This window comes from Sinocyclocheilus anshuiensis, unplaced genomic scaffold (genome assembly GCF_001515605.1).
Source record: "Sinocyclocheilus anshuiensis isolate Anshui unplaced genomic scaffold, SAMN03320099.WGS_v1.1 scaffold283, whole genome shotgun sequence".
Classification (NCBI taxonomy): domain Eukaryota; kingdom Metazoa; phylum Chordata; class Actinopteri; order Cypriniformes; family Cyprinidae; genus Sinocyclocheilus; species Sinocyclocheilus anshuiensis.
Window position 1 is genome coordinate 6,746,895 of NW_015549605.1, and position 23,773 is coordinate 6,770,667.

At 35.5% G+C, this 23,773-nt stretch overlaps 1 protein-coding gene across 1 annotated transcript; it reads left to right on the top strand.

Annotated features, from left to right (window-relative positions):
• The first annotated feature begins 1,301 nt into the window (after window positions 1–1,301).
• LOC107658991 (UPF2 regulator of nonsense mediated mRNA decay) lies at window positions 1,302–23,109 on the top strand. The gene is given in 22 exon segments (XM_016447749.1): window positions 1,302–1,385; window positions 2,692–3,060; window positions 3,887–4,666; window positions 5,780–5,940; window positions 6,470–6,646; window positions 7,114–7,251; window positions 7,446–7,549; window positions 8,390–8,475; window positions 8,626–8,734; window positions 8,905–9,018; window positions 10,245–10,361; window positions 10,445–10,630; window positions 11,642–11,813; window positions 12,785–13,104; window positions 13,629–13,817; window positions 14,073–14,210; window positions 15,020–15,121; window positions 15,202–15,382; window positions 16,113–16,198; window positions 17,534–17,675; window positions 18,520–18,640; window positions 22,048–23,109. Coding segments are annotated over 22 exon segments (3,807 nt in total). The 5' UTR covers window positions 1,302–1,380; the 3' UTR covers window positions 22,058–23,109.
• Window positions 23,110–23,773: the final 664 nt, after the last annotated feature.

The following is a 23,773-nucleotide window of genomic DNA, read 5'->3' on the forward strand; positions in this document are numbered from 1 at the left end:
CTGTACTGGACTTCTCTAATTACAGTGTGTTCAGACGAATATGAGGTGCATCTTAAGAACTGTGTTTGCATAAGTTCACCTTCACAATGACAGATCACAGTCTTTGCATAAACGTGTTGTTGGTGGAGCTGATGGCACATTATGCTGCAGAATGAGCTCTGGTGTCCTTGCAAGGCTTGTCATTTTTCCTGAGATAATGCATCTCCTAATAGAATCATTATCACGTCCTTGACCGTGTTTCCCTGGCATCTCACCTAGAAATATTCCCAGTGGCACATCAAAACCTGCTCTACGCTCGGCTGAGATCTGTGTTCAGGAGAAAACATTGTATGTGACTGATATTAAAGTTAAAACTTCACAGTGTCTTCACTGCATTAAACGGGCCCCCTACATGAGACAATAAAGGACTGGGGTTTTCATTTCACCTGTGTTTTATTGAACACTTCAGGCAATGTTTCAGCATCTGCCACCTGAGCAAAAGCGTTAAGACACACTTATGAGACAGAGATGATGATGATGATGATGATGAACAAATGATCAAAACCCAGTGGATCACACTCATGAATTCTTCCAAATGTGTGTGTTTGTCACGTGTCAATAGCGCCATCTGCAGGCCACGATTATAATAGTTTCGCGGCATTATAATAAGATTATAGAAATAGGCTAGATTTGCAAGCTTTTTTCGTTTTTCATATCAGATGTTTGATTCTCAGGTTTATGTCACTTTCTGATGTAAAAATTACTTTTATAAGAAGTTGTTTGAATAATGAATATGTACAATTGGATGTTTTTTAAATAAATAAATAAATGTTATTTGTAATAGGGAAAATTCTGCAAAATAAATACAATAAAGGTGTATCTTTCAGGTGATTCATGATTATATAGATAGCTAGCAAGCTAGCTACCTACATTAAACTAAATAAAAATCACACTAAACGAATCTCAAAGCTTACATTGCCTAATATTATAAATAAATGCAATATACGTACATCGTTCTGGTGATTAATGATAGATAGATAGATAGATAGATAGATAGATAGATTAAACGAAATAAAAATGACAATAAAAGGTTCTAAAGGTTTACACTGTCTGAAGGGTTACAGTAACATGAAATAAACAAAGTTAACTTGCACACATTTATTAAACGGGTTTAAGCTAAACATTGGAGGTGTGTTATGTATTCATTTTAGGGGTATATTTACGTGTTATATGTATTTATCTAGGTTTGCGATTTTATCGGTTTTATCCTCACGTATTTTTGAGGCGGATAATATGTTTTGATCAGGCACGTTTGGGGACGCCGAATTCAGGGGTCCTAATATTGAAAACTATCAAGCGCCGTCATTTACAGCTCAAACTTATGAATATTAACACAAGCACATGAGGTAAGACTGACATTTCATTCAAAACACAAGTGTTCAAATAACTGACGGAAAATCTCTTTGTTTCTACCGTTTCCGTCTGTTTGCGGCATAAACGTGTTGATATTTGACCTATGTGCGGCCTCAAACAGCTAACGGCTAATGCTAATTCAGTTAAAACATCAAATGGCTTCATAAAAATGATCGCATTTCTGTTATATGTGAACTGCATGTTATAATGTTAAATTATGTTGAGATGACAGTGACAGGCAGTATTTGTCTGGTTTATTTGGCCGGCTTTCGTTAATGCAGCAGTTGCTGATTGTTTTTATTTGGTCGATGTGTTTGTTCCTTGTTTTTTTTGTTTGTTACTGAGAGTCTTTATTAGGTCAGAGAACGGCATACAAAGTAGGATACGTGTGTGAGTGTGTGTGTGTGTGTGGTTTGAGCCTGCGAACGGAACCGGAATGTGGCTGAATTTGAGCCTGCAGCTGCATGTAGATCAGACATCAGAGTCTAGTGTTAATGAAGCACACACCTGAAGCTGATCACCTGAGCGTGATTGACAGGTGTGTTTCAGGAGCGGCACGTGCTGAGACCACCTTACCTGGACTACGCAGTATTTCTGCATTACATGTATGAAATAAACAAATCAAATAACCACGGCATGGCCAAAATGTGGGGTATACAACCAGAGCAGACTGAGATGTTATATCCCATAATGCAGTAGTACAGTACAAGTACAAGTTATCCAGAGTGACTGACATTTTTAAAGGGGTCATATGATGCTTTTTTAAAGATCATTATTACTTAAGAAAAATACAAATGTTTTAAGAAACAGTATGCTGTATACACAACAATGATTTTTAATGAAAATTGTTTTATATTTTATTATTTGCAGTATAATTTTTCAGTGGCAAATTGTTTTCAAAAACGTTAAAAAAAAAGTATTCCATGTGCAAAATTTGATTAAAAAAAGTGATTTTTTTAAAAGTGTGTCATATGCAACATTTGATTACAAGTGCTAAATATATTTTTTAAATGCTGTATAGAGTATAATATTTTAAATGCAAAATTTAGTTTAAAAATGCAGAAAAAATGTAAAACAGCATGCTGTGTACAGTATACTGTATTCAATACAAATAATTTTTAAAATGTGTGCCATATGCAAAATTTCATAAAATATTTTTGTATACAGTATATTTTTCAATGCAAAATTTGATAAAAAATGCAAAATAATAAAAAAAAACGTATACAAAACACAGCCCTTGACTTTCTATGTTTGTATTTATTAACAGATACGGTTTTATTGTTCTGTAATGTTTTGCAGTAGCAGTATGCCTGCTGAACGTAAGAAGTCCGTCAACATGGAGGAGAGAGAGACGGGCTCCTTCAGCAACAAGGACAGAGACGCAGACAGACAGGCCGCCGCGTCCCGCGACAAGAGCAAAGACGAGACCAAGATGAGCGCGAAGAAGGACGGAGGCAAGACGGCGGAAGATAAGAAGAGACGGGCTGAGGAGGACAAGAGGAAGAGGGAGGAGAAGGAGCAGAAGAAGAAAGAGGAGGAGAAGCAGAGGGCAGAGGAGGAGCAGAAGAAGAAAGAGGAGGAGGAGAAGAGACAGCAGGAGGAACAGGAGAAGAAGCTCCTGGAGGAGGAAGCCAAACGACAGAAAGAGGAAGAGGCTGCACAGCTCAAGTAAGAGGGCTGGACAATGTAGCACAAATTTCTCTGTATTTTTTCCAAAACACTAAAGGAACATTTAAGGTCATATTTATTTCAAATCAAATTTACATATTTACCAATATAAAAATATGAAATATAAAATATGACTAAATATAAATATAAAAAATGTAAGCTTCCTACAGAAAGTTGTGATTGTTGCAACAAGAAACATAATTTTCAATATAGCATTCTGATTAAAGCTCCACGTTTTATATGTTGTTGTATTAAACATTTTTTGTTTATATATTTTGATGTGTTTTTTTAAAACCAGTCCAAATTGTTACCTGAAAAAATTAATTTGAACTAAAATAAAATCTTTAAAATGCAATTCATCTAGTTCCAGGAATAAAATAGGAAAATATAACAATAAAAACTCATTTAATCAAAATGCGCGGTTTTGCTTTGCAGGGTTATTATAGTTCACTAAAACTAAAGCCATAATAAACATTTTATTACTTGAAAAAAAATAAAGATTAACTGAAATAAAATAAAATATTTAAAAACTTCAAATTCATCTAGTTCCAAGAAAATTGCATTTTCATTTAATTTTCCTTGATGTACTAAAATAACAAAAACTACAAAATGAAATAAAAAATATTAAAACTAAATGGACATATTGATAAAACAAAAAAACTGATAAAAATGACAAAAACACACAAACAATTTTGAAACTTAAAAAAAAATTCAAATAAAAGCAGAAAAAAATTTACATTGATTTCAGTTGTTAATAAAAATATAATAGCATCTCATTGCTACTAAAATGCTTTGTAATCACAGTTTGTTCTTCGTGTCTCATCAGGGAGAAAGAGGAGGTGGAACAGCTCCAGCAGGAGGCGTGGGAGCGACACCACGGCAGAAAGGAGCTGCGCGTGAAGAACCAGCACGCACCGGAGACGCGTCCCGAGGAGGCCTTCTTCAGCCGCCTGGACTCCAGCCTGAAGAAGAACACGGCGTTCGTCAAGAAGCTCCGCACGCTCACGGAGCAGCAGCGCGGCTCGCTGTCGCAGGACTTCGACTCGCTCAACCTCAGCAAGTACATCGGCGAAGCCGTGAGCTCCATGGTGGAGGCCAAGCTGAAGATCTCGGACGTGGGCTGCGCCGTTCATCTCTGCTCCCTCTTCCACCAGCGCTACACTGATTTCGCACCGCATCTCCTCGCCGCCTGGAAGAGACACTTCGAGGCCAGGAAGGAGGAGAAGTCGCCCAACGTGAGCAAACTGCGGACCGACCTGCGCTTCATCGCCGAGCTCACCATCGTGGGTCTGTTCACGGATAAAGAAGGGCTGTCGCTCATCTACGAGCAGCTGAAGAACATCATCGGCGCCGACCGAGAGACGCACACTCACGTTTCCGTCATCATCAGCTTCTGCAAGCACTGCGGAGACGATATCGCCGGGCTGGTGCCACGGAAGGTCAAGAACGCGGTGGAGAAGTTCAGCTCGTCCTTCCCTCCCTGTCAGATCATTAATGCAGAGAAACAGCAGCCTTTCCAGAACCTGCTGAGAGAATATTTCACCTCTCTCACCAAACACCTGAAGAAAGACCACCGAGAGCTGCAGAACATCGAGAGACAGAACAGGTCAGTCTGTATATAGACCCTTTTCACATTTCAAGGTTCACAGAAGCAGAAGTCTTCCATTTACACAATGTTAATAACTGTGGAAATGTGTCATAACTGTCTGTAAAAAGGGTCTGTTAGGGGTGGGAATTGTTTGCAATCTCACGATTCGATTTGATTTGATTATTGACGCCACAGAACTACCTTCTAGAGGCCATAATTTCTGGAAGTTTTTGTTCTGCATCTTTCATAGCATTTAATGTGAGTCTCTAAGCATGTGTGCATCTTCTTTTATGTCAATTTCATATATTTAATTAATGAATTCAGTAGAATAATATGACACAATCTGACTGTAAAATATATAAAAAAGTAATAAACAAAAAAACGTATTTCAGCTAGCTGACAAGGCAGCATTTCTCATTTTATTTAGATTATATACGAAAATAACAAAAAATGAAATAAAGAGTAAAAACATAGACATTTAAAAAAATAAAATAAAATAAAATTGACAAAAATACCCAAGAAAGTTACTAAAACTTTAACTAAAATGAAAATAGAAAAATAAAAATTTTAATTAGAAACTATAATAAAATAAAACTAATAAAAATTACCAAAACTTTCAAATTAAACTGAAAGCAGAAAATATGAAAATAAAATCTAATAAAAAATATGAATAAAAGTATAATAAAATTAAACTAATAAAAATATTGAAAACACTCAACAAAATGATTAAAACTTTAACTAAAATGAAAACAGAAAATATAAAAATAAATCTAATTCAAAATATTAATAAAAACTATAATAAAATAACACTGATATTTACACAGGCTGTTTAATTAAACTCATAACTGGCATAAATGCATTTACTTAAATTAATCCCTATCTAATCCATTTACTTAAATCTTAATGAGTGAGTCATTGAATCATTAACTCAATGATTCGTTCAGTCCAGCTGATCCCTTCAGAAAGTCACTCCTCTTTTTGAGGAGTTATTCACTCAAGCGATTCATTACAAAATGCAGATTCAGAAACAGTGCTGTGTGTTGCTCTGAGATGTGCTTCTGCTTCAGCTTTGGAATTATTTTCATTGATTGCATTTGAATAGTAATGATAATGTTTTGTGTCTCTGTGCAGGCGTATCCTGCACTCTAAAGGAGAGCTCAGCGAGGACAGACATAAGCAGTACGAGGAGTTCGCCACCTCCTATCAGAAGCTGCTGGCAAACACGCAAACGCTGGCCGATCTGCTGGACGAGAACATGCCTGAACTTCCTCTGGACAAAACCGTCCAGGAAGGTGCGACAGTCGGCACGACTTCATCTGTTGAGAGTTTGTCTTGGCATGCGCATGATTTTTTGTATGGCTCAGCTGAAAAACTAAATTCGAATTTTGTACTTAAATATGATCAAAATAACCAATTATAATTAAGTTGCTTCATCAACTATAAACAAAACAGCATCATGTATTTATGCATAGTTTAATACAAAGGGCGATATATGTTAAATTGCATGAATTTTACATGGCTTTCTAAACATGTGGCTCTTTTGTGCGAGATGCAAGTGCAACAGTAATAAATGTCCGTCTAGAAAATGCGCGAAATATGTTTTCTGTGTGAACGGCTTGGTTTCAGTTTTGATGTAAACAAGATCTTCTCCGCATTGATGTTCTCTTTTTCCGATATATTTTTAATGAACAACGCAGCAGTGCTTCCTGACGCACACCTAAAATTCGAATGCAACGTTTTTGAATTTTTTTAAATTCGACGAATATTCAAAATTAGATTTTTTTTTTGATAGCCCTAATTCGTTGTTGATTTGTGTGGCAGAACACGGTCCTGGCATCGATATCTTTACGCCGGGGAAACCGGGAGAGTACGATCTGGACGGAGGGATCTGGGAGGACGAGGACGCGCGTAACTTCTACGAGAACATGGTGGATCTGAAGGCGTTTGTACCTGCTATCCTCTTCAAGGACAACGAGAAGAGCAGCCAAACCAGCAAAGGTACTGAATGCTTTCACTATTACTTATATACTGTCATAGTATTTATTAATATTTAGAATTAGCCTACATTTTTCCTTTTTAGTAATTGTTAGTAATTTCCTTTTTAATAGCCCCCCCCCATTTAGCATTTATTTAATTTCAGTTGTTGTAATGTTAGTACCAATGTTGTTTTAGTATCATTGAGTTATAGATTATAGTTTTTTATTAATATTATAAATCAGTTTTTATTCATACATTTTCTGTTTTACATTTACATTTTAATTTTAGTTAGTCATTTTTACTAATTTTATATTATTATAGTTTTTATATTTTGAATTAGTGTTTATTTTTACATTTTCTGTTTTTATTTTCATTCTAGTAAAATTAGCATTTATTTTGTTGGGTGGTTTCGTCATTTTTAGTAGCTTGTTTATATAGTTTTTTTTAAGTATGTGAAGCATTATGTGGTCTTTGTTGTTTGTGTGCAGAAGCACAAGAGGGAAACAGCACTGAGGAGTTGGAGATGGAGTTGGAAGCGCTGGACATCACTGATGAGCCGATAGATCTGGACGTAGCCGACGAGACTGAAAGTGAAGAACTGGCCAAAAAGTTACTGGATGAGCAAGGTAAACTTGCTTCCTCAATGAAACACACTGATCAATGCACCTCCAAAACCTCCAGAGGGCACTGAATCTTTCCAGCAGCCTGACTTTATCTGTATTTTGCTTTTTTTCCCCCTGTAATTCTTTATATGTGCAGATTCATTATCATAAGTCAGTGTTTGAATTGTCATGTCATTTGTTTGTGTGTGTGTGTACAGAGCAGGAGGATGAGGAGGCCAGCACCGGCTCTCATCTCAAACTCATTGTGGATGCTTTCATCCAGCAGCTCCCAAACTGCATCAACAGAGACCTGATTGACAAGGTAATGAGTTAAAACACACAAAACACACACACAGACTCACACAGGTTTGTTTTTGTGAATTGTGGGGACATTCCATAGGCGTAATGGTTTTTATACTGTACAAACTGTATGTGCTATTGCCCTACACCAACCCTACCCCTAAACCTACCCCTTACAGGAAACTTTGTGCATTTTTACTTTCTCAAAAAAACTCACTCTGTATGATTTATAAGCCTTTTGAAATATGGGGACATGGGGCAATGTCCTCATAAATCACCTTCTCCTTGTAATACCTTCATACCCATGTCATTAACAAATTTGTGTCCTCATATGTCACAAAAACGCGCGCGCACACACACACACACACTTCAAAATAAAACTTCTTCAAATGTAATTTTTATTCTAATTTTTTCATTGAATACTTTTATTTTATTTCATGTTTAGATTTTAAGTTTTTATTTTTGTATGTTTTTTAAAGCTTTACATTAAATACTTTTATTTTGTTAGTTTTTTCAGATTTCATTTTAGTTTTAATAATTTTATTGTGTTTTTATCATTTTATTAGGTTATTAATATTTCTATTTATCTTTTTTTTTTTTTTCAGTTCTATTATTAAGTTTAGGTTTTTCATTGAACACATATTTTTTGTTAATGTTTTCATTTTATTTTAGTCATTTTGTTATGCTTTTATCATTATGATTGTTGAAAATACTTTTTAAAATGTATATTAAATGTATATTATTTTTATATTATTTCAGCTTTATTTCAATTACCTAAAACCTTTTTTTTTTTTTTTATCACATTGGGCTGATGGGTTGTAATGCCTGTTTTGTGTTCAAACGTGTTCCTGTGTGTTTTCAGGCTGCTATGGACTTCTGTATGAACATGAACACCAAGTCCAATCGCAGGAAGTTGGTTCGAGCTCTTTTCACGGTGCCCAGACAGAGGTGTGTGTGTGTGTGTGTTTACAGCATCTGTAGATGTGAACACTAGATGGAGCCAGGGCTCTTGAGTTTTCAGTCATTTGATCTCATCAGGTGTTCATTCAGATTGGTTAAATGGCTGTGCATTAATAATTTTACATCTGTGTGTGTCAGGCTGGATCTGTTGCCGTTCTACGCTCGTCTGGTGGCCACTCTACACCCGTGTATGTCTGACGTGGCTGAAGACCTCTGCTCAATGCTCAAAGGAGATTTCAGATTTCATGTGAGTGTGTTTCTCATTAGCTAAAGGCTATCAAATGAGGTATTTTAGTACCAAAACAAGCTATTTTAGAATCAGGATGCCCTAAAATGCTGTCTGGGTCTGCAAGTCACCAGAAACCAGTTTCACACAAATAACACATGAAAGTGAGTGTGTGTGTGTGTTTCTTACAGATCAGAAAGAAGGACCAAATCAACATTGAGACCAAGAATAAGACGGTGAGGTTCATCGGGGAGTTGGCCAAGTTCAAGATGTTTTCCAAAACGGACGCGCTGCACTGCCTCAAGGTGAGCTGATGACACCTACAGTGTGTACTAACTAGGGATGTCAGCAGTAGTGCTTGACTATGAAGTCCATGCTAAAATAAAACAGCTAATGATAGCAGTCTCTGTTAATTTGATTTGTTTTTATTTAATATGTACTATAAATTAAAGAGGGAGTTCAATACAGTGTAACTATTTTATTTTTAATAACTATTAAAAATAATTTTTGGTCATTGAAATGAAGCTAAAATAAAATATAAATATTAGATGAAAAACTTAAACTTTAAAAGCTTTAAAACAAAATTAGAAATGTTAATGCAATTAATAAGGGACCTAACTGAAAACTAAACAAACTAACCAGCATTTTTATAGTTACCTATAACTAAAACTCAAACCATAAGAAAAACTTTTGTTGCTTGAAATAAAATTCAAATATTAAAAAATGATATATGTATTTCTTATTTTAACTTGAAATACTGAAATAGCTAAAAAAATTCTATAGACATAAAAACTATCTAGAAAAAAATTATAAAAATTACTTAAAAGAAATTAAAATAAAGATGCAAACAGAAAATATTCAAATTAAAATATATTCAAAATATTAACAAATATTACAGTATCTCAATGATACTAAAATTACATTGGAACGAACTGATAAAAAATAAATATGTTTAACTTGAAGTACTAAAATATCAAACTAAAACTGAATTTAAAACTGAAATGACAAAAAACACAACAAAATTACTAAAACTTTAACTAAAATTAAAATTGTAACAAAATATAAAAATACCCTAAATATTAATAAAAACTATAATAGTGTCTCAATGATGCTAAAATTACACTGGAACTAACTGATACATAAAATAATTTTAAATTGAAGTGCTAAAAGTACTAGGACTAAAACTGAAATAAAAAGATATTAAACATATTTAAAAAAAACTAATAAAATTAAAAATATACATAAAATTAATACAACTTTTTTTACAAAAAATTTAAATGAACTGAAAATATAAAAAACTTTATATTATAAATTTGTAATGTAATAATAGTATATTAGTAATACTAAAATAACACAGGTTCAGTAGCATTTTAGCTTTGCTGTGATATTAAAGTTCATGTGCTGATAACATTGACTGCTGAAACTTTTGTGTCATCATATCCTCAATACAGACATTTATTCCAGCATCTCTAACGCTCTGTGTGTTTGTTTGTGTTTGTGTGTGTGTGTGTGTGTGTGTGTGTTTGTGCAGATGCTGCTGTCTGATTTCTCTCACCATCATATTGAGATGGCCTGCACACTGCTGGAGACGTGTGGACGCTTTCTCTTCCGCTCACCGGAATCTCACCTGCGCACGAGCGTCTTACTGGTCCGTCTTCACACAAACAGACACACAAGCATGCAAACCTGCAGCCGCCCTCTTCATGCTGTTGATCGTGTGTGTGTTCACAGGAGCAAATGATGCGTAAGAAGCAGGCTCAGCATCTGGATGTGCGTTACGTGACGATGGTGGAGAACGCCTATTACTACTGCAACCCACCGCCGATGGAGAAGACGGTGCGCAGGAAGAGGCCGCCGCTGCAGGAGTACATCCGCAAACTCCTCTACAAAGACCTGTCCAAGGTCACCACTGAGAAGGTGCGTCACGTATGCGGTGGACGCAGGGGTACCGCATTTATTTTGTGGCCCATATATTATATAATATAACATATATTTATTCATTTGTGGCCAAAAGAAGCGTGAACATTAGGCAGTGTGATTGTAATTTTGCGTCAAATTTGTCACTCCTGACATTTAGCAGTGTGTATGTGGTCATTGTCCTATTAGTAGCTTGAAAATAAAACTTAAAGTTATTAAAATTGTGAATGAGTTATATACAGAAAGCAACCTTTATAATCACTGAAGCTGTCAAACACTTCAGTTCAGCGCTGTATAAATACAGTATATGTATATATGTATGTAATTTTTTTTAGAAAATACATAAATATACAATTATATTAATAATATATAAAATTATTATATTTTGTAAAGTTATAATACTAGTCTACATATTATATAAACAAATTTTACATATAAAATTTAAATCATAATACAATATATAAAATATAAAAATACTGCAATAACTAATATATTATGAAAAATTATTGTAAATACTTTAAAAACACATTAAAAACATGAATATATCAAAAATATCTTAAAATGTACATTTATTATATATTATTATAAAAGTATCTATTGCTTAATAAGTGTGTGTGTGTGTTATACTTTTATATATAGTAAAAGAATAAATGCATATATAGTAGAAAATACCTTAAAAAAGCAAAATGTAAAAATGTATGTATCTTATTATTATATAGTATTATTAAAGTATCTATTATTTAATAACTGTGTGTGTGTGTGTGTGTAGTAAAGTATAAATACAATGAAAACTTATAATATATAACATAACAATATATGTATATATATATGTATATATATATATTTATTTAGTTATTTATTGATAAAATGCACATCATTTAAATTAATTAATGTTTGTATTATATTTATTTTAGGCTGTTCCCAATCTACAAAGACACAAAAAACAAGCAGAATGCTGGAGGAGTGCATTGAGCTTTTACTTGTGTGTAAAATCAGTTTTGTTGTCTGTAGGTGTTGAGGCAGATGAGGAAGCTGTCCTGGCACGACCCTGATGTGAAGAGTTACCTGATCTGCTGTATGATCAACATCTGGAACGTCAAGTACAACAGCATCCACTGCGTGGCCAATCTGCTGGCAGGATTGGCAACCCATTACTTGATTGCATTACTTCTAGTCAAGTCAAGTCACTTATTTCTATAGCGCTTTATGCAATACAGATTGTTTCAAAGCAGCTTCACAGTAATAAACAGGAAAATTGTTATATTGCAGAAACATCATTAATTACAGAACATTAACATTATTATTACAGAAACATTGTTCAAACTTCTAAAATTCTGAACTGAATTTAATTTCAGCTGTAAAGCAGCTCTAAAAAAACAATAGTGTCATTAATCAGACCAATTCAGTTCAATGTTGATAAAATGTAGTTCAAATATTTAGTCCTAATATAAGATTTTTTTGCATTTAGTCATTATTTTAGTTCCAATTAAACACATTAAGTAAAAGCATTAACTCTTAATTACAGAAATGTATCTACACTACCAGTCAGAAGTTTTTAAATATTTTAATTTTTTAATGTTTTAAGCCGCTTCTGCTCACTAAGCCTGCATTTATTTGATCAAATACAGTAGGAAAAAGCTAAACAAATACAGTACAAATAGTGAAATAGTTTTACAATTTAAAATAGCTGTTTTCTATGTGAATATATATTAAAATGTAATTGATTTCTGTGATAAAAGCTGAATTTTCAGCATCATTTCTCCAGTCTTCAGTGTCACATGATCTTCAGAAATCATTCTAATATGCTGATTTGCTGCTCGAGAAACATTTCTGATTATTATCAATGTTGAAAACAGTTGTGCTGCCCAATATTTTTTGAAAACTATGATACATGGATTATTCAGGATTGTTTGGATTATTTGGATCTTTAGTTCAGTGTTGATTAAGTTTAGTACTAATATAGTAACTAATTCTATAGTAACTTCTAATTATAGTAACTAATTATGTGACATTAAAAAGAGAGGCGTTTAATTGCATTTGCACTTATAATAATAGAAAGCAAAATCATCAATGATGTCAACAACGTCATATGATGTAGATTCTAAGTCAGAATCAAAAAATGATTATCTAATGCAATTCTAATGCTTGGATTAGAGATTTGTAGATGCTTTAGATGTTGATGTGTGTTTGGTTCTCAGGTGAACCAGCCCAAGTTTAACCAGCGGCGGATCAGCAGCGCTAAGTTCCTGGGTGAGCTGTATAACTACCGTATGGTGGAGTCTGCCGTCATCTTCCGCACGCTCTTCTCCTTCACCTCGTTCGGTGTGAACACAGACGGTTCCCCGAGCCCGCTGGACCCCCCCGAGCACCTGTTCCGCATCCGCTTGGTCTGCACCCTGCTGGACACCTGCGGACAGTATTTCGACCGCGGCTCCAGCAAGAAGAAGCTCGACTGCTTCCTCATTTACTTCCAGGTGAGCGTTTGCCTTTGGACCAGCCAATCACAGACGGATGATTGTGTGCGACGTCTCCTGTGATTGGTGGAAAAACCTGGGCTGTCAATAGAATAAAGTCATAAATGTTGGCATCATTCTGAGCTCATGGATGATATTTCAGAATTGAATTTCAGCGATAAAAATGTATAGTTCAAAAGAAGAGCATTTATTTTAAAAAATTTTTTTGCAACATTATAAATGTCTTTTGATCAATTCAGTGCGTCCTTGATGAATGAAAGTATTCATTTCTTTTTTTTAACTTTTAATTTTTGAATGGTAGTGAATTATGGTTTCCACAAAAATACTGGGCAGCACAACTGTTTTCAACATTGATAGTAGTAATAATATTTCACAAATTTAACTGTTTTTACTGTAATTTTGATCAAATAAATGCAGCCTTAAAGAGCAGAAGAGACTTGAAAACATGAAAAAACTCTAATTATTCCAGGCTACAGATATGATGTTCAGTGCAGTGAAACGCTTTCTATTTGCGTGTGTTTTAGAGGTACGTCTGGTGGAAGAAGAGTCTGGATGTGTGGACTAAAGATCAGCCGTTCCCCATCGACATCGAGTACATGATCACAGACACGCTGGAGCTGCTGCGGCCCAGCTGTTCTTCTAGTTGTTCCGCTCATGTTTCTGCTCTCCCCGTCGAGCAGCATTCCTCACACAGACACTGGTTTGTTTCAGGCGTTTGGTCATTGACGCTTCACACCTGATGTGTGCTGAGAGAAAGACACATTCCTGCGGCAAGTGTAAGAGTATCAGTATTAAAGCAGCTCAGACCCAGAATAGCTCTTCAGGAATGCTGTCGTGTGTGTGTGTTTGTGTGTCTGTCATCCGGCAGGTTTTAAACCACAGTCATTCTGTAGTGCTGGTTTATTTTTATCCCTTGTGGTCTGGTTTGGTCAGTAGCAGCATTCCTGTGTGTGTGTCCAGGCCTGGAGAAAGACGGCCGCTCCTCCAGCGCCATGGGCGAGAACGAGCCTCTGGATGAGGAGGACGATGATGACGAAGACGAGAGAGGTGCGGAGACCGAGGAGCAGTCTGGAAACGAGAGCGAGATGAATGAACCCGAGGAGGAGGTGACTGTTCTCAGACGTGTGATTGACAGCTGTAAACCCCGCCTCCTCTCTCACTGCTCTTACACACAGTTTACTGATGAAGCGCAGAGATGAGAGACGCGACTGATGAGAGCAACAAACACACACCAGCACTAGTCACTACAAGATCAAAATGAAATTCATATGCAAAATAAAAAGCCACCGCTTGAATTTGATTGATTTTTCACATTTTAGATTTAATGGGTTAACATTTGCCTATAAATGTTTTTCATTTCAAATTAATTATTTTGATTAATATTAATGTAAATAAAAAATTTATTATATTGAAAACTTAAAATTTTATATAATGTATACAATTTATATAATAATTAATATATATATATGTGTGTGTGTGTGTGTGTGTGTGATTATAATTATTATATACATTTTATACAGTATATAAAATTATATTTACACATACAAATTATACATACTTATACATCTATTTAATATTAATTAAAATCAAAACCTTTTGTCTAGTGCCAAATGGTACAAATTACTTTACTTTGATAAAACCACTTTTGTGAATTTATAAATAAAACATGCATAAACACAACATATATATATATATATATATATATGTGTGTGTGTGTGTGACCCTGGACCACTCATACAATGTATTGTTGGCTATTGCTACAAATATACCCCAGCGACTTAAGACTGCTTTTGTGCTGCAGGGTCACATTAATTTGACATTTCACGTGGAGTGTTTAGAGGCAAATGAGGATGCATTTAACATTTGTGCATTGTTTAATCAGCTAGACTGTGTGTGTTGTTGTGCACGTGTTCAGGAGGGCTCAGACAATGAGGAAGAGGAGCGTGAGGAGGAAGAGGAGAACACCGACTATCTGACCGACTCCAACAAAGAGAACGAGATGGATGAAGAGAATAACGTGAGTGTGAGGTCGGGCTGAGGCGGAGGTTTGGCTGTTTCTCTGAGCTCTGAGCTAACGCTGATGTTTGTGTCGCTCAGGAGGTCACTCTCCGCGGCGGAGGACTCAAACACGTGGCGTGTGCCGAGGACGAGGACTTCATCCAGGCGCTGGACAAAATGATGCTGGAAAACCTGCAGGTGCACAAACACTCTCTAAACCGTCTCCTCTACATGCTTCTGAGAGCAAAACTGACCCTTTTGACTTTCTTAAGATCGTCACATTTGTAGATCTGTGGCTTCAAGTCCAGCTCTGACTGCTTTGAGTTCTAGTGTACTGCTGAAAGTGTGCTTTTATTTGATAAAACTACACCATTAAAGTAGTCAGTAGCACTTGTGTGCTCTATTCCAACCAAGTCATATGGTCTATTTTTATGATGCTTTAATGGTGTATTCTTGTCAGTTTTGGGGTTTAAAAGCTGTGGTCACTATGACCGCTTTATATGGAAAGCAGCTGCTTCGAAATTTTCTAACCACAAAAAAATAACAGCATTTAAGTTTGAAACAACACGAGGAGGGATAAAAATAATCGCTTCAGCTTGAATATTTATATCTGCATTTTTAACATATAGCTGTGCAATGAGAAATTGTGCAGGAAGTAGAAATTAAATAACAATGGTGCAAATAAAGGTGGTTTGAAGTTTATTGATTATTGGTGTACTACTATACTTTTTTTTTTTTTTGTGACTAGATGTTTCCTTTTCTATTTGTGACTAGATGTTTCTTAACAATAAATCTGTATTAATCTTAATTAAGTTAATAAATTAAAATAATTTAGTCAAAATAATATATATTAAAATATATTCATTTTAAAATTATTTTATTTTATTAAATTTGATTATAATTATTATTTTATTTAATTATTATTAATTAACAATTAAATTGGTGCAATAATGACAAATCACATTTAATTCCTCATATAAATAATTTAATTGTTTTTTTGCTACTTCCGGCCCCCTCCTGCACCGCAGACGCAGACGCAGACATCAGCGCCACCATGCAGTTCGTCATGCTCACACGCAAGGGCAACAAACAGCAGGTACAGCGTGTACGTGTGTGTGTGAGTGTGTGTGCGTGTGAGTATGTGTGCGTGTGAGTATGTGCGCGCGTGTGTGTGCGTGTGAGTGTGCGTGTGTGCGTGTGTGTGTGAGTGTGTGCGTGCGTGCGTGCGTGCGTGCGTGCGTGTGTATGTTGGCTTTACTACAGCCGGTTTTTATAGATAATTACAAATAATTATCGCCAATTACGTTCAGAACATTCCAAAAAAAGAAAATGGGTTTGAACTCAACATCAAAAATCTCAATTAATAGGACAAAATGTTCAGAACAGAACAGGGGAAGAGAAGGAGAGAGACTTTCAGATGCAGGTGCTTCATTCAGGTCTGCAGGGTGTGTTCAGGATGTGGCTTTGGGAGTGTAAACTACAGCACACACACACACACACTCTCACACACACACACACACACACACACACACACACACACACAGCGTCTTTGTGTTCATTCTGCTGGTGTCTCAGTGACCAAGTTTAACCCTTCACAGTCTTTCAGAAACTTGACATTCAGAAACTTGTTTTCTTTTTGTCTCTCTCACTACATTTGTGCCGCCAGAGCGTTTTTAACATATAGCTGTGTGTGCAATGAGAAATTGTGCTAAAAAAGCACCAAAATAATAACAATAGTGCAAGTGAAGTATTAATATCTACAATTAGTATGTAAAATAAATTTAATTTATGTAACATTTAGTAAAAGTGAAAAATATTTTTGTGATCTTTTTTATGTGATCTTTAAGAATAATTTAATATCGATTATTTAATCATTTAATATTTAATTAATTAAAAATGTAAGTAAATTCTAAAATAGTGCAGAATAAATGTAAATAAAATTAATAAGTTAAAAACAATAATTAAATTATTTAAACAAGGAATTAAGCTAGGAGAAAGTATTTTAACTAAAAACAAGGACAAATATGGCCTTGAATTCCTTTTATAAATAACGTCATTATTTTTGTTACTTTTTGATACTTTCTTAGAGCCAAGTAAAATAATTTAATTGTGTGATATTTGTATATTTTTGTTAAAGTTAATATCTTAGTTCATCCACAGAAATTACATGCAAGATCTTAAATAAATTAAGTAAAAATGTAATTCAAATATTAATTATTGCATAAAATAAAATAAAATGTAATATAAAAAAGGTAACAAAAATAAATGATTTAAACAAGTAATTAAAGATGATATTTGTCATTTCATTGTTAAAATACTTTCTGATAGTTTAGTGTCTCTGTGATCTGATGAGGAAACTCTGTGTGTGTGTGTGTGTGTGTGTGTGTGTGTGTGTGTGTGTGTGTGTGTGTGTGTGTGTGTGTGTGTGTAGTTTAAGATCCTGAACGTGCCGCTGTCGTCTCATCTGGCGGCGAATCACTTCAACCAGCAGCAGGCGGAGCAGGAGGAGCGCATGCGCATGAAGAAGCTGACGCTGGACATCAACGAGCGGCAGGAGCAGGAGGACTATCAGGGTGAGCGCTGACGCTGCTTTCTCAGGCCCTGTCTACACTGCTGCAGGTCCTCGTCTACACTGCGTTTCAGAAACGATCTCTGTCCACACTGTGCAACCGGAAACACTAGTGCTGTCAAACGATTAATCACATCCGCAAATATTGTCCAATCCTAACAAACCATACATCAGTGGAAAGCATTTATTCAGCTTGACTCAGATGATGTATAAATCTTAATTTAAAAAAAATTGACCCTTATGACTGGTTTTGTGGTCCAGGGTCACGTATATTTAATGTATATAATATAAATTATATATAAATAAAGACATGTAAATATATTTATATGTGTGTGTGTATTTATATATACATAATAAATATACACCGTACACACATATTATGAAAACAAAAACATTTATTTTGTTGGCAATTAATTGTTTGACAGCAGTAAAAACACGTCACATGGCCATTCATGCAGGTGCAACCATAGACATGTACAGGTAGATTCCCTATTATTTAGATGTCAGATGCGTCTACATGCTTGGAGCGGTCGAATGGGGAATCTACCTACACATATCTATGGGCACAACAGTTAGCATGATGTTAATGTTTACACGGTTGTCAAGGATACGCAGAGCGAAATGTGAGCAGCCTCGCCATCGTTTTCAAAAGTCTCCATTTTGGTCCTTTTACACTGAAACACAGCGTTTTCAAACTGGAACGGGTTCTGCAGCGTATTCAAAAGTCTGTGTTTCGAGGGTCGAAAACGCCGGAGTAGTGTAAACGACAGGCGTAACCGTTACCAGTGTAAACAGGGCCTCAGTGTGTCTCAGCTGCTGATGGAGCGTCTGCTCGTCTGTGCTTTCAGAGATGATGCAGTCGCTCGCTCAGAGACCCGCTCCCGCAAACACCAACAGAGAGCGCCGGCCTCGATACCAGCACCCCAAAGGAGCACCCAACGCAGACCTCATCTTCAAGACCGGCGGCAGGTCAGACTCACACACACACACATATAATTATATCATTATGAGTAAAAATAACACACATAAAACTTTTTACAAAATGGATAGTACCAACTTTCTAAATAGATTTGACTTTGCTTATCATACAATATGTCAGTTGCAAAGCATTTTGGGATAGTAATGCCCTAGCAAAAACCCACAACTAGGGATGCACTATTAAAACCAAAATCATGAAATGACTTCTCAAATCACAAAGACTGCATTTTAACAATAGTAATAATTATTATTTTGCCTAACATTTACATTAGTAGTATTAATATTGATATTTTATTTATTTTTACTTATTTAAAACCTTTATAAAAATTTATTTAACTATTATTATCATTATTACATTAGTAGATTGATATTTTATTTATTTTTACTTATTTAAAACCTTTATAAAAATTTATTTAACTATTAACTATTATATTATTATTATTATTATATAAAAAAAAATTATATATATATATATATGATTGAATGAAATATGCCAAGAATTGAAATGAACGTCTTTTTTAATCTGCCATAATAGACCTATATATAAGATTCATTTGGTGCAACACTGGATGATTTTACCTTTTTTCAGATTTTAGTGGCTTTTCACTGTATGTAGACGTTTTTTTTCTCATACATGACACGTTCATTGGTTTACACAGAATACCTTGTGCATTGGAGCACAGTCATGCTAATGAGTTCACTAAAGTAATCTCCAGCGAAAGGTCAAGTTGTCAGATTTTTAACCTATGCATGCTGACGCACACACTGCGAGGCAAAGGGTTGGGAAAATGGCTACCCACCACACCACATTTGAAATTTCGGAATAATTAGTAAATAGTTAAGAGTTTTCTGTAGACGTTAGCCTTAGGCTTGGCTTTGTGGGGATTTTTTTCTTTCGCTAAAGGTCATAGCTCAGGATAGCATTTGCACTCTTCCTGCCCTTTTCCCCAGCGCTCCTCCGACTGCTCTCTTCTCTCACACGATGACAGAAAGAGCAAACACACACATGCTCGGCGCACCTGGCCTTACAAGTTTTAAGTGTGAAATACCAATAGCAAGCACAACAGAATACACACCGAGGTGTAACCTTTTGACATTTATTACGGTGGTCTAACATCTTTTATTGTGAAATCCCTAGAGAGGATAACACTCTCTCCCTAAAGGCAGGAATAAAGTTTGTTTTTAAACGAAATGGATGAGAGAGATCACGAATGGAAAATAGGCTGGGGCCGTCCCGTTTCTCTCTATTTCTGTTGTTACAGTAGGTGGCTCTGTAGGATGGTGTTGGGAGGATGTAAGCATGATGTGACCTTACACTCCATCAGTGAACCCTGAATGTCATATCTCGTGGCAAAGGCTGAGTTTGATCTCCTCATGGTGCATCATTTGTTCCTCCCTGGTGGGGCAAAGTCTTTGGCACATTCATCTTTTTTCTCATTATAGCCACACTTCATAATCTTTCATTGGGATTTAATAACTTTCTTTGCTTCTAAAACAAATTTTCTGCTGACATAACCAAATCTGTGTAGGTAGGAAAATGAACAGTATAAATATATTATTCAGTCAAATCCAGATTGAAAAAATGAAGTCCTTTTCTACATTGTTTCCCAATGTATATTCTTTTAGAAATGTGCCACATATAAATGTTGCACTAGGTTGTTTCATATCTGCAGTCTGTATATTTTGGTCTTTTCGGTTTTCATAGTAGTCTAGTAGGTATGAGAAATGTAATGTCTCTTGCTCCTGGCCAGATGTAATATTTGACTTGTTTAGTTATGATCCCTTTTTGCCATGTGCACAATATATAGCATGGTTCTTTTTCTGTGTTTCGGAGATACTGGAGTGTGTGTGTGTGTGTGTGAGTGAGTGTGTGTCCCCTAATGCAGAGAAGTCATGCTTCTGTCAACGATTTGTGCAAATCCATCCCTGCCAGTCTGATCACAATAAAGCACATTTACTGTTGGTTAATTATGGGAATTTAAAAGAATAATTCACCCAATAGTGAACATTTATTTGCTCAAATTCGTGTCATATCAACCACTTATGACAGATTGAGAGACAGATTTGTGCTAGTATTTTTTTCTTTTTCTGTGGGGCACACAGAGGGGACATATTTAAAGAATATCCTGGCTGATCTTTTCAATATAATAATAGTAAATTGAAGATCAGGGCTGTCAAACTCCAAAATGAAAAAAAAAAAAAGACAAAAAAGCACTGGTATTAATTTCTTGAGTTCAACCCAGTGGTTTAGTGATCTGTAGTGAATAATGACTTAAATTTCAGCCTGTTTGTCACACACAGCTATTGTATGGCTTCAGAGGACTTGGAATATATTGCATAAGTCATATGGAGTGCTTTTATGAGTACATTATAGCCCCAGTCCTCACTCACTTCCATTATATTGCAAAAGTTGCCAGGATATTCTTCAAAAATTCACCTCATAAAGTATGTCCAGCAAAAGAAAGAAAACCATTTGGATACTAAACGAAATGATAGCAAGTTAATAATGCCAGTATTTTCATTTTGGGTTAACTTTCTATCTGTTACATTGGATGTCTTTTTTATGCATCATTCAGTGATATAAAATCATAGAATTGAAGTAAACATCTGGACAGGTGAATCGCCTTGGCCAACTGAATGAATGTCTCACTCATTCGTTTCCCGAACATTTTTAACTTAAACAAATACATCATAATGACATACACAAGAAAAGAAATGCGGCACTGAAGGCCTCTGAGAGCTCCCTGTCTTTCACTATACTTTCAAATGCAGTTCCTGAATACAATACTTGTCATTTTGGAGCAAGAGCATCTGCTAAAAGCATAAATTGTACAGTCTCTGGAAACACAGCAGCCCAGTCCCGTTTTCATTTTTAATCTAAATTCAATCGTATGTGCTCATGTGTTCAATTCACAACACCCTACCAGCAATGTAAAGATTTTTTTTATTTTTATATATATATATATATATATATATATATATATATTAGTATGAATTATATAGCATTATTATTAATATTATTATATTATGTTATTACATTTTAGTTATTTTATTTATTGTTTTTTATTTTATTATATATTGTATTGTATTTATTGTATTATTCTTCTAAAAAGAAATAATAATAGCAATAACTTATTTTATCATTTTATTCATTACTACTATTATTTTATAGCGATACTGATATGTAATCAACATTTTTGTCCAAATTGTGCAGCCCTACAAACAAGCACAACAAACCTGGAGCTTTATTTAAAAATATAAAAATTCTACTTGCAAGTTTGATCTATAAAAACAATAAAATTAGTAAAAAAAAAAAATCACCATTACGTTTTTCTCTGAATTGTGCAACCTAGATAGGCAACTCACTGACCCCTGACCTTTGACCCTGTGCACTGCAGGAGACGTTGATGATGTCAGACCGAGCAAACGACGAGTCAAAGACAGCAAGAGAGAGAGAGAGATGGACAGCGGTGCTGCGCTGGAACCGAGACACACCCACCTGACTGCAGCGTCACCACGGCAACCAGAGACGAGCCGCATCAGCTGGTGGACACTGATGGAAACACACACACACACACACACACACACATATGCAAGACTGAAATGTCTCTGCATTGACACACACAACGCGGAGGTGGTTTTATTGTGTCAGGTACAGTTTGATGGTTCGATAGCGAGCGAACCGAGACTCCAACGGAGGAAAACTCAAGTGTTTTTGTTCTTCAGACAAACTTTGGGACGTGTTCTTGTTCTTTCTCCTGCTGTTTATTCTCTTTAACCTCAGCCGGTCCGCAGCGATCGTTCCTGAGCGAGACGTGCATGGGCTGAACGCAGCTGTTAACCTGTTCGCTGTTGCAGTAAAGTGACTTCCTGTGACCGTGAGAATGTCTCTCTTTGTGTCTGTGCTCTCAAACACACTCACCAGCTTGTTTTACAGCCGTCGTGAGTCGCTGAACTCACTAACTAGTGCAGCTGATCAGAATGCAGTCGAACCGGACGCAAACACACGCCTGTGGGTGGAACAGGTAAGATCTAACCGAGGTTTCTGGCGATACGCTTGAGCCGAAAACCAGGAAACAGGAACGTCTGTTTCAAGCATCTTTAAAGTCACAAATTTGATGAAGAACAACTTAAATCCCCAACGGAGGATGTTTTAGTACTAGATTTGCAGCTCATTCTGTCCAGACACATTATTAAAACTCATAAAACCACAATATGATTACATTCAGACAAAATAATGTACTTTAAATATCACTGTAATAAAACATTAGGGATTTAATTGTCAAAAAGTCTTTTCTTTCTAAATTTCTTAATGCATAGATTTTGTGAGATCCACCTTTCTGCATTTTTTTGATTGAGTTCTTCTCTATTCTGTGTTTTTTGTTTGTATTGTGCTTTGAATTGGTGATTTTTCTAGTCTTTTCATTGACTTTATTGATTAAATGTCACTGTCAAACTTGGTGAACGTTTGTGAAGTTCCTATTTTGCGTCTCCAAACTCAACATTATCTGTAACATTCGGTTCCAACTGAACATCTTCGGACACCATGATGAGTTTCAATGAATTTATTCAGAAACAATCGCTGAAAATTAAAAATCTTCACCAATGCAAGAAAATATACGTTACACAGAGGTGGAAATAAACTGTTGTTTTGTTTCGTGTGTGTGTGTGTGTTTATATAGTGTCACATGCTCACAATCATGCATTCTGTGTCCTTCAATAACTGCTTCAATAAAAGCAAAAAACCGGAGTCGCAAGAAAAACAAAAAATCAAACGCACGCATACATAAACTAACACTCATGCTCATTCACCCTGAAAATAACACACTACAGGTAAAAAAAAACAACAGCATGTGATTGGTGGTGATTTCAGTCCCATGTGACTAACAACATGTTCCAGATCTAGATTTGGATGGCTGTGGTTTAGTGTGGGAGGAACTAAACATACATTTACAAGACCTTCTGCATGTTTGAAGGCTGCGGCATGCTGGGAGAGAAAGAAGGAAAAGAGCTCCACCTAACCAAACCCACAATTCAGCATCCAGAGAATAAAAATACATCATCATACAAACTAGAACTACCTGCTGAAATAAACATGAGACGACGTGTAAGATATTTCTTAGG